Source organism: Hippocampus guttulatus, chromosome 5 (assembly GCF_054856545.1).
Source record: "Hippocampus guttulatus isolate MCC_2025c chromosome 5, RoL_Hgut_1.0, whole genome shotgun sequence".
In the NCBI taxonomy this organism is placed as follows: Eukaryota; Metazoa; Chordata; class Actinopteri; order Syngnathiformes; family Syngnathidae; genus Hippocampus; species Hippocampus guttulatus.
The window spans coordinates 1327175-1342777 of record NC_141265.1 but is presented as its reverse complement, the minus strand read 5'-3'; the positions used below and the strand labels follow the sequence as shown (position 1 = coordinate 1342777).

The 15603-nt window shown below is 44.3% G+C and overlaps 1 protein-coding gene across 1 annotated transcript in view; it reads left to right on the top strand.

Moving 5' to 3' along the window:
- The window catches only part of cfap299 (cilia and flagella associated protein 299), a 39409-nt gene that overhangs the window by 5323 nt on the left and 18483 nt on the right, over window positions 1–15603 (top strand). The window contains exon 3 of the mRNA XM_086112534.1: window positions 1949–2039. Coding sequence (XP_085968660.1) covers window positions 1949–2039 — 91 coding nt within the window. The remainder of the gene's footprint in view (window positions 1–1948; window positions 2040–15603) is intronic.

Genomic DNA, 15603 nt, shown 5'->3' with positions numbered 1-15603 from the left:
GTCTGCAATGCATGCATTCTTCATTGCATGGTATGGCGCCGTGCAATGTTCGCCAAAGCAGCATGCGGGGTTCGGGCGGGGGGGGGGGGGACGCAGCATTCAAACAGGCCCTAGTGCAATCAGTCCATCTTTCCTCCACAGCGATACCTCTGGGGAAGCTGTCCTCCTCCAATCCTGTTCCATTCGGTGGATGTGGAATCCTTTGGGCCTCACCGAGCCCGCCTCTAGAGGAGGAGGAGGAGAAGGGGCAGTAAAACAGGCACCGGTGTAGTTAGTCCACTGTGGAAGTCGAAGTGTAATCATGGCATGACTGACGCAAAATCCACATTGTGACCCCGAATCCATTCGGTAGGGCTCAACTGGAGCCGTTCCACCGCAGTCTGAAAATCTGGCCAGGCTCCCCAAGCAGATTCCTCATGATGGACAAGACCATGTTGAACGGTCGGCAAGATTGTTCCATCCGTGTTTCTTCAAGCTTCTTTGTCATGTTTCCACTTGTCCTTCTCCATTTCTTTCTCCCCCTCTTTTTCTGTAGTGATTTAGCAGGGATTATTTTTATGGTTCCCAAAATCTGCTGCCTCCTAAATCAGCAGAATCCAAAGCCCCCCCCCCCCCCCCCCCTCAGCCCGCGCGCCCCCGCAATCCCGCGCCGGCCTCAGTGGTCTGGATGAAGGGCAGGAAGCGGTTTCCACATCTTTATAACGGACGAGCGGCTCGCGGCCTCTTCTGCGTTTTGTCTTTCAAGTGCTGCTGATTGAGTATGACTGATTGACGCCGTGCGTAATTATTGCCACCTTGTTGTTTTTATTGGGTTTCAAGTGTTGGCGTTTAAGGGCCAAGGAGTGGGGGTGACAGCCAATAAAAGAGAAGGTTTTTTGTGTGTGTGTTTTTTTTTAAAATCAGGCTCTAAATGAAATCGGGTGTCGCCAGATAACGAGCTGACGGGGCGCAAAACCGCAAAGATCACATCTGTGACGCAGGCTGGGTTGTGCTCGGTCGTCTTCTTCTCGGTTCATTCTGACATTGTGCAACGGTTGAAAAGTGTCACTAGTGACGCCAACAGGCCTCAAGCTGAACAGCAGCGGCACATTTGTGCCACGTCAAGCGGATGGCGTTGACTGTAGCTGACTTCCCTTGGCTTCCCCCCCTCGCCCCCCCCCCCCCTCCGTAATAATTTCACGGGCCATCTGCTTTGACGGCAAGGTAATTAGCAAGTCGTTAGCCGTTAATAATGCTAATAACAACCAAGCGAGTCAACATGAGCCTGTGTTAAAAAAATAATAAAGAGAAGCGAAAAGGGGGTGTTTTGCACCAGTGCCGTTCACTGGCCGTGACTTTAGAAGTGGCCCCCCCACCACCTTGCCTCCTCAACACCTGTGTTTACTTTGGGGCCGCTGGAGCACCACCTGGCGCACCCCCGCCCGCCCCCGCCTGACCCACAACAAGATGGCGTACGCATGCAGCCTGCAACTATTTGCTACCACTGCACTTTTTTCCTTTTCTCATTTTTTCTTCAAATTTTTTTTTTTGTAACCAGCGTGAGACACACAACACGCAAATAAATCGCAAAGTAGTTTGATTGCTTGTTTTTGTTGGAAGGTGGAGGGAGAAATGTAGCAGATTCAACAATAATCTGTTCCTGTCGAAATTTTATTGATCCAAGATGTCTAATGATATGTGGTTTGTTACCACCAAAATCACAAGAAATATTGTGCGAACTATCGTAAATGTGTAGCTGCAGCTCGCCTTCGACCTCGCGCGGTAGCAGCTGTCGCACGAATGCTAAAAAACATGTTAGCACGTCGTGATTACAAACACGCAAGTGTTGACTTATAACGTTCACCTTGAGCGACGAACCAAATGCTGCGTCAGCTGCTGTTCAACTGCTTGATACTAAGAAGAGAATTGATTCAGTTCCGACATGCTAACTACTTTGTACTTCTTCAAGGACACTGGCGAGCTCGGGATGTGACATCCGGGACAACTTCCTGAAGGAGCTAGCCCAGCGTGAGGAAGCCAACCGCACTGGGAAGATGACAGTGAGTACACTCACATTCTAATTGTCTCGTGAACTTTTTTTTTTTCGTTTTGGTTTAACTTTTGACAGTTTCAACTATGTAGCATTGAATTGTTGAGATACAGCGTTAAACTGTATTTCACCATTGCAGTTGTTTTTTTTTTGGGGGGGGGGCTGCATGAGTCACCCCTCCCCAACTACAGTAAACCACCTTCCGTTGTGGTTTCCAGATTTGCAGATATACTGGTATATATATATTTTTTGTACAGTTTATGCAAAACTCGCGCGGTTTTATTTTAGGTGTGATTTCACTTTGGGCCACTAGATGGCACACATTGTTCGCCGCTGTGTACATTTGAAAGAAGAAGAGTGAAAAGAGGAAGCATGTCAAGCTCATCCTAGTTTTTGCTGAATGTTAAATCTTGAGTAATGAATGTGCACTCCTCCTTAATCCCGCTTTTTACGCCGACGGAAGGTGACAGCTGTCGCTGCGTTTTTAAGGTAAAAAGCATGTTTGTATTTAATAAGATTAGTTGTTCATCCCACCTTTTACTGGAAAAACTGGAACAAAATAAACACTAGCATACGTGACAAGATCTGTGAGTGTGGTTGGAACGGGCCACTTTAACGCACCAATAATTCTGAAAATTGAATGATAAGTTTCAGGAAAATTGAGTTTTATCGTTGAATAAGCGTGCGCGGGAGAGTGTCGCTTCTTTTTTGCGGTCGACATGGTGATTTTGATTCCACACGCAATGTGACGGCCCAAGGCCGTTTTCGCGGGCCTACGTAGCCTCAGTGCTAACCGGCGCAAACTTGGCATTGGAGTGCCTTCAGGGGGAGGTGGCGTCACCTCGCAGTCGCAAACTTCCCGTTCTGTTAAAGGAAACGCTTGCGGTGCGCCGCTTCCGGCGTGCCGCTTCCGGCGCGCCGTACGGGATGCCCGCGACGCGTCCAAGTGGAGGTAAAGCTCCGGACAGAATGTCGGGCACGAGAGGCGGGGGAGTCGCATATTTGGAGGTGGCCAGTAACAACATTGGAAAGCTGCTGTTGGGACAAGGACTGCCCGCAGGACATTGGAGGTCGCCTGCCTCTTATTGCACATTCCGGAAACATTCCCGGGTGGCGGGAGATTTCCTGATGCACGTCGAGCGTAGCTGTTAACTCGGCAAGTGAGATTTCCTTTAGCATGGCTGATTTAAAAAAAAAAAAAAAATCTATTCGGCAAGGTGATTTTTATTATCTGTATCTATGTATTATTAGTTCAATGCGTGGACTATTTTGAGTCACTTTTCTTCACCCATTTCTGTTGTGCAAGATGCCAATCACAGCAGATTTTATCTGACTTGTGTGGCTTGTTAAATTTTTCTTTCATATCTATGATCTCTACCGTACTGTACATATTGGTATTTGCTTCATTTTGCTTTCAACCGTTTTCAAGCATTTTCAGTGATCTTTCAAGACCCACAGAATATTCTGAAAAAGGGAAATGTTTTCTTTTACCAGGGGGGGGGGGAAAAAGAACATTTTGCATCCTTTCTCAATCATCAGTGGAACATGGGTTGGTTTCATCCGATATGTTTCTGATTCAAGTTTTTCAAATTTTCTTTAAATGTTTTTTTTTTTACAAATGTTTACAATTTTTATTTTAATTTTCAAAAATATATTGTTAATTTTTTACAATGTTCACTTTTTCCACACATTTTTACAATTTAAATTTTTTTTAAACAATTTACTATTTTTTAAATTATATGTAACGTCTCATCATTTTGTTTATTTTCCAATGTTGTTGATTTGATTTTTAGCATTTAGTTTTAATTTTTAAAATCATTTTCCGACAGGTTTTTTTTTTTAAACCAATTTCATTTCCTTTTCAATTTTGACACATCACCTGTAGCGGGTGCTGCAAACTCCAACCGCCGATCATGTCGAGTGGCCAGTCCATCAGTCACTCTCGGGACTGACAGCCAGATGAAGCCTCCGTTTGAGTGTCCACAAAGGACGACTTTGAGGCACAATAATTGTCTTTCCTCGCCGCCGAGGACATTGCCATTGTGCCGCTTTGTGTCATTCGTCACACTTTTGTCCCGCCGCCTTTCAACAAGCCGGTTTGAAATTACAGCTGTCAGTTCACCCGTTGCCTCAGTGCAGCGCCCCGCGCCCTCTACCCCCTCCCCCGTAAAAGCTTCATTCCAACACAGCGAATTCATATTCATGGGCTGGAAGCTCTAATTTAGATATTGACATCGGATGTTCTATGATGTCACGTAATGTACACATTTGAGGTTCGACGATCATTTTTAATGTGTTGGGGTTTTTTTTAGGCTTTGGTTCATCATCATGATGTATGGTCACTACTTACCGAAAAGGCGCCAGTTCGCCAGCGGCCCTCGGGAAGGATAGGCAGGCGCTTTGGATGATGGATGGATGGATGGATGGGTCACTCATGTACGCATCACTGTTGTCGTCTGTAATGTACATGTGTGCATCATAATTCAGTGGGGTGTAATCTTCTGTACATATTGACATCATATTTGATGTTCTTTTGACTCGTACACAAAGCTACCCCTGAAAAACATCGGCTTTATTTGCACAAGGTTCGAAGCGGCTTAAAAAAAAAAAGAAAACGAAAAAAACGTTTTCCTTTTTAAAATTCTTCTTAAATCAATTCAGGTTGCACCTGCGCGGGGTGCCCCAGGGGGTGTCCATTGTTGTCGGGAGGGAAGGCGGGGGTGCGCGTGTGAAACTGAAGGTGAGCTTGCCTCCCAGCAGGACAGAACGACACATTCAAAGCCGGTTCGGCTTCATTGAATAGCCTCAGTAAAGTGTAGTCAACACATGTAAATTGAGCCTGAAATGGCTGCCTTTCTATGGCTTCTTGAGACTTTTTTTTTTGCAGGTCTACTCATGACAGACATACACACCAAACTTGATGTTAAGTTGAACCGGCCTTTGAGGTTTGAATTTTCAAAGTTTTGTGCTTGTCTTTGAAAAACACTTGATCAACAGCAACTCGGCTTCAAACCAAAATAGCTTTCTGCTTGAGTCTTTTGGGGAAAGGCTTCTCGAGCCTTTTTTGTGCGGCTCGACTCAAAGTGACATTTTTGTCTTACAAGGGCCACGGAAGAGGGCCAAAAATTAATCGCTACTTAAAAACAAAATGGCTGACTTCTTGTGGTCGTCAGGTTGGTCTTTTTGGAACCTTTTTTGCGGGTCTATTCCTGATAGACATTTCGACCAAATTCCATCTGGTCAAGTAACACTGGATTCTGGGGCTTCATTTTAAAACACTCTTGTGACGCATTTTCTCATTGAAAGAGGCCCAAAATTACCAAGCTGGCAGACTTCCTATGAGATTTTTTTGTGCGTCTACTTTTGATCAACTTGCCTGCCAAATTTCAACGTTGCGACATTGGCATCGGTGGCAGAATTTTCAACATTTCTCCCGGCGGAAATCAGCTTTGTAGGACACGTGGAAACGACCAAATGTTCTATAAAATATCTGCTTTGAACCAAAATATCAGACTTACTGCATCTTTTTGGCGTGGCTTCTTGAGACTTTATTTTCGGTCTACTCCTGGTAGCCCTGCCTACCAAATTTCTGTTGCAAAGGGAAACGTGGATCAGAGGCTGGATTTCCAAACATTCTCTTGGAGGAGTTTCTCTGAGAAGGCTTTCTGTACGTTTTCAGGCATTGTTATTTCTTGAGAGTTTTTGGTGGTTCTACTTGTGATCAACATCCCCACAAAATTTCATGTTGCTCGGGGCAACGTTTTCACAATCTCTTGGAGATGTTTGTCCCTGGAAATACTGTTTCTAACCCAAAATTGAAGATTTCCTGTGGGTTTTTTGGGCATGACTTCTTGAGATTTTACCGAAGGTCTACTTGTGATAGACACGTCTTTCAAATTTCACGGTGGTATGTGAGACTGGTTTCAGGGGCTCTATTTTTGAAGAATCTCTCGGTGGAAGCTGTCTTTGGGAAAAAAAATGAAATCAAAGCCTAAAGTGTCTTTTCAGGCATAGTTCCTTCAGACTTTTTCGTGGGTCTTCCCATCATAAACAGGCCAGCCAAATTTCATGTTGCTAAAGGATACATTCGGGCATGAATTTTCTAAAAATCCTGGTTGGTGTTACCAGGTCAATTTCCTCTGATTAAAATGTATTTTTGTTCTGCTTTGACCACTGTAGGGATTTTCCTTTTTTTGGTCTCCCGTCGAGGAATTTGTCAGCTGGGCCTGCGCAGCGCGTTCCGTGCCCCGAGGGGACGCGGCGCATAAAAGAAGTGTTTGTCTTTCAGGGAGGCTGTGCGCCTGGCGGCCAGTCGTGTATTGATAAGCTCCTGTCACTATAGATAATAAGCTGCTCGCTCATGCGGCCCGCAGATCAAGTGTAGCATTGAAATTAAAGAGGAATTCCCAGCGCTATTGCATTACACGCCCCTCCGTCTGTGTGTGTGTGTGTGTGTGTGTGTGTGTGTGTGTGTGTGTGTGTGTGTGTGTTTGTCCTTTGCGGCGGCCATGAGCAGTAAAAAAACAACAATGGCAAGTTTGATTTCAAAGGCGAAAAGGTGCAGGGCTATCATGTGACCTTGACTTGAATAGCATCATGGAGTGATCCTGGAGTGGGCGGGATCCAACTTATCCACATATATATATTTATATACTATAATCATTTTTTAAAAAGTTTTTTTATTGGACTTTTTTCAGTTTTTTAAAAATTTAGAACTTTCTCCATTTTTTTACGTTTCTTCTGTTTTCTTTTTTTGCAAAATTGTGTTTTCTGTTTTGCATATTTCTATTTTATAAAAAAAACGTTTTATTTTTATTATTTTTACAAGATCAAAATGATAATTTCGAGAGCAAAAAAAGAAAAACATCCCCCTAATTTTGCTGATTTAAGTTCAGGCGTACGTATTCAATAAATGAATGTGAAAACCCTTCCTGCACCAAACAGTGGATACAGGTGTCGCGATGGCCTGTGGATGGAATTACTTCCATTTCCATGATGTCCCACCGGGGGGTTGGGAAAAGAAGTGTTCCGTGATTGTGGATCATGGGTTTTCAATCGACTTGACGTGCGTCTGGCCCCCAAGTTCCAGGTGTCCTCAGGCCAGGAAGGGTAAATGGAGGGCCTGCCTGCGACGTGTCTTTGGCGGAACGTTTTCCCCGGACGCATCAAGGTCGCGTGCAGATGTAATCTTGGAAGCGTCCGCCGCTGCAATCCATCATCATTTAGCCTCTTGTTATCTTTAGCCTTCCTTTCACTTGCACTCACTTTCTACAAAATGAGCAAATGTCGCTACTTTCATCATTTTTTATGCTCGGGTGCCTCTTTACGCTCCTCGACGTGCCACTTGGCGCTCCTCGATGCGCCCCTCTCCATCATTTGCTGCTTTGCGCGCTTTCCTGGACGTGACGCGTCTTGGGTGACACCGTTGAACAGAATATTCCAGTACTTGTCTGGGGGGGGGGCGATTGTTTTGAAGGCAAACTGTAATTAACCATTCCTGTGCAAAATAGATGACTGCAAAGGAAAAAAAAAACAGCCAAATGGAGGAATGTCTTATTTATCGGCGGAGCGAAACCATCTGCCTCGCGGCCACGTGTTAGCGTTCATGACGGTTACGCGCAAACACGCCGAGAATCTAAAAGCTAAACCATTAGCTCAAATCTTTGGTATTTCAGCACAAGGGCACCCACGTTCACCTGACAACCCCAGTAGCAGGTGTGTGCGCGCGTGTGTGTGTGTGTGTGTGTGTGTGTGTGCGCGTGTGTATGTGTGTGCGCGTGTGTCTTGAGTGGGGTGAGTATGTGTTTTGAGTGTGTGAGACAGTGTGTGCGTGTTTACATGTGCGTTGGGAGTGAGTGAGTGTTTAAGAGAGAGCGGCGCTGTGCACTATTTACTCAGGTGGAATAATACACTCCGGTGCGTGTGGTGATAAAACAAAAGCGGATTCCCAAGAATGTGCTCCGTATGTTGTCCACAGCAAATCGGCGGCGGCTCAGGTGGCCGATTGCATGTCATTGTGTTCACCCCCAAATGGATTCCTTAGCCGGCATTACCAGACTCGAGCAAAGGCCAGGCCTTAGCGACACCAGGCTAAAACACATCGAAGAAAGGCCAACAAAGGTTCAAACGGTGCTAACAGGGTAAGACACATCGCGTCTGTTGCATGACCATATAGACCAAATTAAGGAAAATAAAAATACACATTGGATTCACATTTGTGCTTGCTGGTCTGGCCTTGATGATGTCATCAAAGACTTCCTGTCGTGAAACATTGTCCAGATCGTCTTTTATTGACACACTCGGACGCACGCGCTGCTCGCAGGCAATACGTATGGACACTAAGTTTGACTTCAACAACCCTTCACCTTCAAAATCTGTCACAACATTCGTCATTCTCACCCAACCATTTTCCCCCTGGAAACGTTGTTTTTGCCTGTTAGCCTTTCTCTTTGTTTCGTGTGTTTTTTCTCACTTAGGCAAAAGCTCAGCTAATTAGCCTTTGTTAGTCTGTCTTAAATCACTGATGCTGTAGTGGTACACTCGCTGGACTTGTGTGCGGGCAGCGTGGCCCTTTAGCCGATGTTAGCTTCTTTGTTTGGGTTTGCGGCTTTGTTGACTGTGTTACTCTTTTTAGTCCATTTTAGCAATGCGTCAGCCTCTCTCACTCTCTCCCAAGTTAGTACCGTATTAGCCTCTCAGCTGCGCTGTTTGCCGCGCATTTGTATGCTACTGTTGCAAGCTTTGTGTTGGCCTCGCTCAGCTATTTAAGTCAAGTTATGATCCATCTTTGTTTGCTGTGTGTCTCCATTAGCCCTATGAGTCGAACTTTAGCCCATATTAATGTTAGGCTGAGACACCGGCCAGGGGTTAAGACGAGGCTAAAATGGGTGACAACACAGCGAAGAGAGGTAGCCTGATGCTAGCCCCTTTTCGCTGTGTTTTCATCGATGTCACGTGTTTGCCTCTCTTAGCCACGATAGCCTCATGTCGTTGTTTGCATTGTTTGAGAACAAAGGGACTTGCATCTTATCTTTGAAATAGAGCTTTTAAAACTGATAAAACTTAAATGAGCTGTGAAAAAGGTGGATTAGCGCACGCCTGTGTTTGCCAGAGCAACAATATGTCACTTATTTATCTAGTCTGTTGAGACCAAATCATGTGCGCACGCTTTATATCACAAAAAAAAAGGCTATGCTAGGCTTCAAAGCATGTATTTGACCTTAAATAGTAATATTTCACCATGAAAATGCTGGATTGAAGATGAAAGTTGCTAATTTACAATATATTTTGTCACAAAAAAGACCACAAAAACACCATGGCGGCAAAGGGTAATATTGGAACAAATAAAGCACAATTTGCCCATACAAGACCCTATTGGACTATAAAAAAAAAAAGATAATATACCATAGTCTGCCTTAAAAATGAAACATTTTGTTATTACAAAGTTTGATTTTTGCTATACTGGAATGGTTTATGATCTAAAAAAAATATTTGTTCACAAAAAGACGATTCAGTGCAAAGGCTAATTTGACCACAAGATTTTTTTTTTTTTTGCTTGACAAAATTATTTCCATTAAAATGCTAGATGCGGTATGTGGCGGTAGGTTTTTCTGTGTATTGAATGATATATTTGGTCTTTTAAAAAAACGATTATGGGTTAGTACAGGTCATCGTAGAAAACAAAAAATCACCTGTGCCATTATTTGCAATTAAAACACTATTCACAAAAAGTGCTATTATTTGACCACATAAATTGTCCTAATGGGCTTTTAAAAGACCCTATTCTGCGATGTACGGGCTAGTTTCTGGAATTAACGCTTAGTTAGCCATTAAAAACATGTTTGTTCACAAAAAGGCGAAAATAGTTGACCCCAAAAAATGTATTTGTATTTGCTGTGTCAACGCCGTGTGTCCAGGTGCTCTCATGTAGTGTTTACGCATTGCTCCAAACACACCTTCTCAGGAATCCTCAAACAGGAAGCGCTGCACTTTTACGTAATCTTGGACGTTCGGATGAATATTTGGACCGCGACTCTTTCCTCGCCTTTGATGTTTCCCCACTTGTGATCCTGAAAAACTGCCAACTTCCCTTCCGCAAGCCACCTGACGGTTCCGATAAAGCTCCAAGCGCCCTCCTGCTCGCATCCATCCTGCTTCCATCTAGTTTATCAGTGGCGTAGGCCCCGACGCCATCTGGGCTCGCTGATAGCATGACGGCGGCGTCCGTTCACGGCATGGAAATCCCGAACTTTATCTTACCGCGATGCTCTCCCCGTCCGAGTGTCGATAGCTCGGGAAGGACCAGATAAAAAGCTGTTATGCTTTAAGAAGCCAAACTGTTTTTGATGTAAAATAAAAAAATGTTAGCTTTGTTGAGAAATCTGTTGTCTTTTCAAAGATTCATGCTAGGTGATTCTTTGCTTTGCATCGCACATTTAGCATCATCCAGAGACTACGCTCTTCTTTTAATTTGCTAAATGTTAACCAAAAACGTGTTTGGGATTTATTATTATTATTTATTTTTTGTAAAAATGCATTCATCAGGGTAATAAGTGACAAAGGTGTCTTTGATGTATACAAAACATGTTTTATTTTCATCAAATGCTAAATTGTCCTTGTCCTCAACAACTGAAATTTGAGTCCTTCAAGGTGAAATTGGCTTTGTTCCTTACAACAGCTGTGAATGAGAGATCGATTGAAGACTCAAAATTTTCTTTGATGTTGACAAAAGTCAACAAAAAACATGATTTTAGATCTTTGGAATTTCCTACTGAAATGAAATGGCTTTTTGCCAGGCTAGTAGGCTCGTTCTTGCGAGCAATTTATGCGGAATCTTTGCCGAATCCTCTCGCTTGTGTGCTCGGCGAAGGTAATCATGTTTGGACACCGGGCGACACACGCTATCTTCTTCCTGGCTCACTTACGTCTCCGTCTTTGATGATACCAGCAGAGTAGACATCCTTCCCCCCCCCCCCCCCCCCCCCCCCCCCCCCGCGGGCCATCACTGGACTGCGAGACCGCTGCCCTCCTGGCCGGCAACGATATTTGCCTTGGCGGCGTTCTGGGCAATGAGGCCCTGCGGCGAGGCCTTCTGCCTTGAAACGTCATGCCCGAGTTCTCCGCGATAATGCTGACAAGTGCTCGGACCCACTGGGCTTGATAAAACAACGTTTTGTTTAGTTTTTTGGTCGTCAAATACTAATGGATGACTTCTGGAGTCTTCAAGAGGTTTTTATCAACATCAAAGACAATCTAGTCTTTAATCAATCAAACATCCCCTACACTAACGTCATTAAGATTGTCTTCAATGTCATCAAAGACAATTCTAAATCTTTAATAAGCCTAGCATATGTCTTTTTATAATTATCAAGGAATTTAGTTTTTCGTAAGCCATTTTTACATTTTTTTTTTTTTTTTAATAAAGATTGAAAATGTTTTATCGCCTTTGACATAGCTACCGTATTTGTGTTTGGAAACATCAAAGACACGTTTGTCTGATTGGGCTGATCAAACATTTCCACTGAGACGTCCTTCCTTGTCATTTTCTTTCCCGTATGCATTTTTTTGTAAACTTCAAATTGTTGACACAACTTTTCAATTCAACAATTCAAGACAAACCGGTCTCTCCTGTGAACGTCCTCTACATGTTTTTACAAATCAAATCTCATGGGAGCAGAGTTGCATACATCAAAGATGAAAATGACAAGGTGAAGATTAAAAATTCCTGCGCTTCATTATGATAAATTGGGTTGAGCTGACACTTCCTGGCCTTGTTCATTAAAGAGCGACGCTAAGCTACGTTAAGCAGGCCCACCGCAAACGCCGTTTCCTTGCCCAACACGCCGGTCGCTGACACTCATTAGCCGGCTCATAGGCGATCGTAAAATGATGCCGGACGGGAGAATTTAAGAGGGTGGCGGCGTCGAGTCGAGGCGCTCTGCTTTGTGTCACGCTGCGCAGCGGCCATCTTGTGTTTGCTCAAGAGGTGGGACCACTTGACACGGCACCGTTGGGTCAAATCCCCAAAGAATTTTAAGCCGCTCATTAATGGCCACCACGTATTTGTTTACGCTCGCTTTAGGGCCCTCCGTCAGTGGACGTCACTCCGGAGTTTTAGCAACAAGTTATTGCTTTGCTCGTTGATTACATCCAAGATGGTCATTTTTGGAACCGTGATAGAAACTTTATCAACATAAAAAATAAACATTTTTTTTTTTTGGGAGGTATGGGGGTAAAATCAAGGCCCTTTTGTCAACATTCTAAATGGACTGTCACGTATGTAGCGCTTCTCAACTTTTAGTACGCAAAGCGCTTCACATCGTTACCTCAGTACCTACGAATGACGCGGCATCAGTAGCAACTGGGGTGTCAATATCTTGCTCAAGGACGCTTCCACATGGTCACACAGACCGAGGGACAATTTGGATTGTTCAATCTGCCTGCCCTTCATGTTTTTGGAATGTGGGAGGAAACCGGATTACCCGGAGAAAACCCACGCAAGCACGGGTGGAACATGCAAACTCCACACAGGAAGACCGGAGGTGGAATTGAACTGTGAGGTCGACGCGCTAACCGCTGGACCACCGGGCCGCCCTTCAGCAAATGTTTTTTCGTATACCAAGACTGCATGCGCATTTTCACAAATGACAGTTTTCGTCAAAGACACTTGACCGTCTTTGTTCTCGGTCATCAGTGACAATTTCGAAGTCTTCAACAAACATTCTGTATGCATCTTTGGAAATATCAAAGATATGTTTGGGTCCCGCAAATCTTAAACTGTGACAAATGAATCAGATGCTGATCATTTAATACTTTTTCGTTTTTTTTTGTTTTTTTTTTGCTCTCCAAACTTCAGCTGCAAGCCGTCCATCACTCCAATGCGCAAATGTTTGGCATTGGCCCCTTTCACTTCTCTCTGCTAAGATAAACAAGGGCGTCCAGAGAGCTCAAGTTGGTTTTTTGCTCTCGTGGAGCTCGTTACGCAAATGTTTGTTACGCAAATGTTTCCGCTGCAACTTAAGCCTCATGTTAAAGAGGGAGCTCACCCAACCATGTAACGTTTTAACTCAGGAGGTGGAAGAGGAGAAGAGGGGGCCCTCTCGAGTAAACGCGACGAATAGCCGCCACTCCAAATAAACACTCGCTTGCTTTAAAACAAAATGGCGTAGCTAAAAGGGCTAGCTGACCGGCGTGGACTTGGAGGAGACCCTAGCATGACTCGTGTTTTTTGTGCACTTGGAGAAGGCGTTTGACCGTTTCCCTCTAAGAGTTCTGTGGGGGGAGGGGGGGGGTACAGAACCCCCTTGACATGGACTGTTGGAAGTGTAACGGCTGTTAGTCGGGATTCATTTCCTTGCAAATGTTTTTTTGCCGATATCAAAGATAATTTATAGCCTTTGATGAAACCAACGTCAGTGTTTGTAAATATCAAAGACAATTTAACATTCAATGACCCAAACATTAAACACTTGAATCTAGTAGATGATTTTTTCAAACAAGTCTATTTTCAGTGTCTGATGAAACAGAATGTATTTTTTTGAGTTTTTTTGTTTTAATGTAAACATTTGAATTTTTTTTTGTCTTCAATGACACTAATGGGACAGTGGAACCAAGCCTACATCAAAGACATCAAAGAAAATTTTAAGTACAAGCCGCCTCTCGAAATAAACGGCCAGCATAACATATGAAAAATATGAGCTAAAAAAAACCCCCCTAGATTTTGGTCGGTGTTGCGACTTGTTTCCTGCGTAACGCTGCCATTGCTAAGGCTAAAGCTAAAGCGTCCGTCAACGCGGGTGCACCATAGGGATGGGTCAAAAGAATTAACCTGGAGCTCAGCGCTTTTGTTTTGAGGCTCCGCCCACACTCGACTTGATTTTGGGCAGATCGCTTTGGTATGTTTGACATTTCCTTGTTTGTCCACAAAAGCACACTTGGCATTCTTTCACGCTTTCTTTGTTTTTGCACTTTCACCCGTTCCACCGCACTGCAAGCAGTTTTACAGAGCGCGAATCTTTTATTTTGAAATTCACATTCTTTCGACAAGTGTGGCCACAAGTTGGCTGGTGGCGGCAAAAGAGTGGATGCTTTTACTCTGGAATAACTGGGCTCACCACATTTGGTTTGAAAACATGAGGATGCTTTTATTGTTGGGGGGGGGGGGGGTTCCCCACATATATTGACCGTGGGCGGCCCGGTGGTCCAGTGGTTAGCGCGTCAACCTCACAGTGCAGCGGTACCGAGTTCGATTCCAGTTATTGACAGATTATTGCATCCAGTAATATTTGGTTTCTGCTTAAATGTCGATGAATAAATATTTGGGTGACATTGTCCATCTGTACTGTGAAGCGCCGTCCAATGAGTTCTGAAGCATTTGGCTAAGTATGACCACATCCAGATGTTCCCCGAAACATTTCGGTAATTATCCTGCTGCTTTTGTCAGCAGTCGAATCCTCAATAATTACAAGATAACCCGTTCGATTGGCAGCCATACGGGCCCGCATCACAGCACTACCACCACCGTGCTTCACTGTTGAGGTGGTACTGAGTGTGTCTGTGTGAGAAAGACACACTGTCTGTAGTGTGAAGATTTAGCGCGTGCTAAACTAGCCACTTTGATGTGTTAATGATGTTTTGGTCAATTTGAGATCGTCTGGATAATCTCCAAAACATTCAGTTGGCAATTTGACCAAGCCCGCACTCTTTGAAGTCGGATTTGTTTTGGGTCACGGCAGGATTTGCAAATCCAACACTTGGTCTTTGAATCTAGGGGATCATGATTTCAACTCGACGATCTGTCTTTAGACAAAACTGGTCATTTTTTGGGACTTCGGGATTGGGATTCAAACCAAACAGAGTCTGCAGACCAAACGGTTTATCGCTGGACCCGGTGTCCCGTCTTTGGATCAAAGGCCTTTTAGACCAAGCCTGCCTTTTTGCCTTTAAGGAGTGTCATCAGGAGCCCGGACTTCGGCTCCCATCGGCCAGTTTCTACTTCACCATGCGCTTTACAGGTGTTCTCATTTTGTATTTGCGTCTCATACAAGGTACCGCTCCATCATTAAAAAAAAAAAAAATATGGAAGAATATGTGGTGCTTCAAAGTTATCTACAAAGAAAAAAAAACAAACTCAACCTAAGTCCTTAAATCCTGGAAAGTCTTGACTGACACAAAACGCGGTCCAAGACAAATCGGTGCACCTTGCTGAGCTTTGTAGTACCCGTGTTTGAGCAGAAGTAAACCACGGGTCAACCGCAGGTCGAGTCCTTCCCATCATTGCTGCTGTTCCCCCCCCCCCCCCTCCTTCTTTCTCTTTGCTTCTGTTTTCCACACCTGTGCTCCAGGGAAGATTTTTACACCTTGGCCGCCTTCCTCGCGTTGTTGAGCTGTTTGTCCGACATTTTCTCACATAAACTGTTGCGGTCCACCTACGCCCGGCCAATGTTTGGAGGCTTTCGCACCACTGCTAAAAGATGGCGAACGCCAAAAATCTGCTGTCATCGAAAATAACGTGTCATCAGGACATCGTCGTCGCAACGTGCCACAAATGTGCAAGATCATTGTGCTGAACGGTC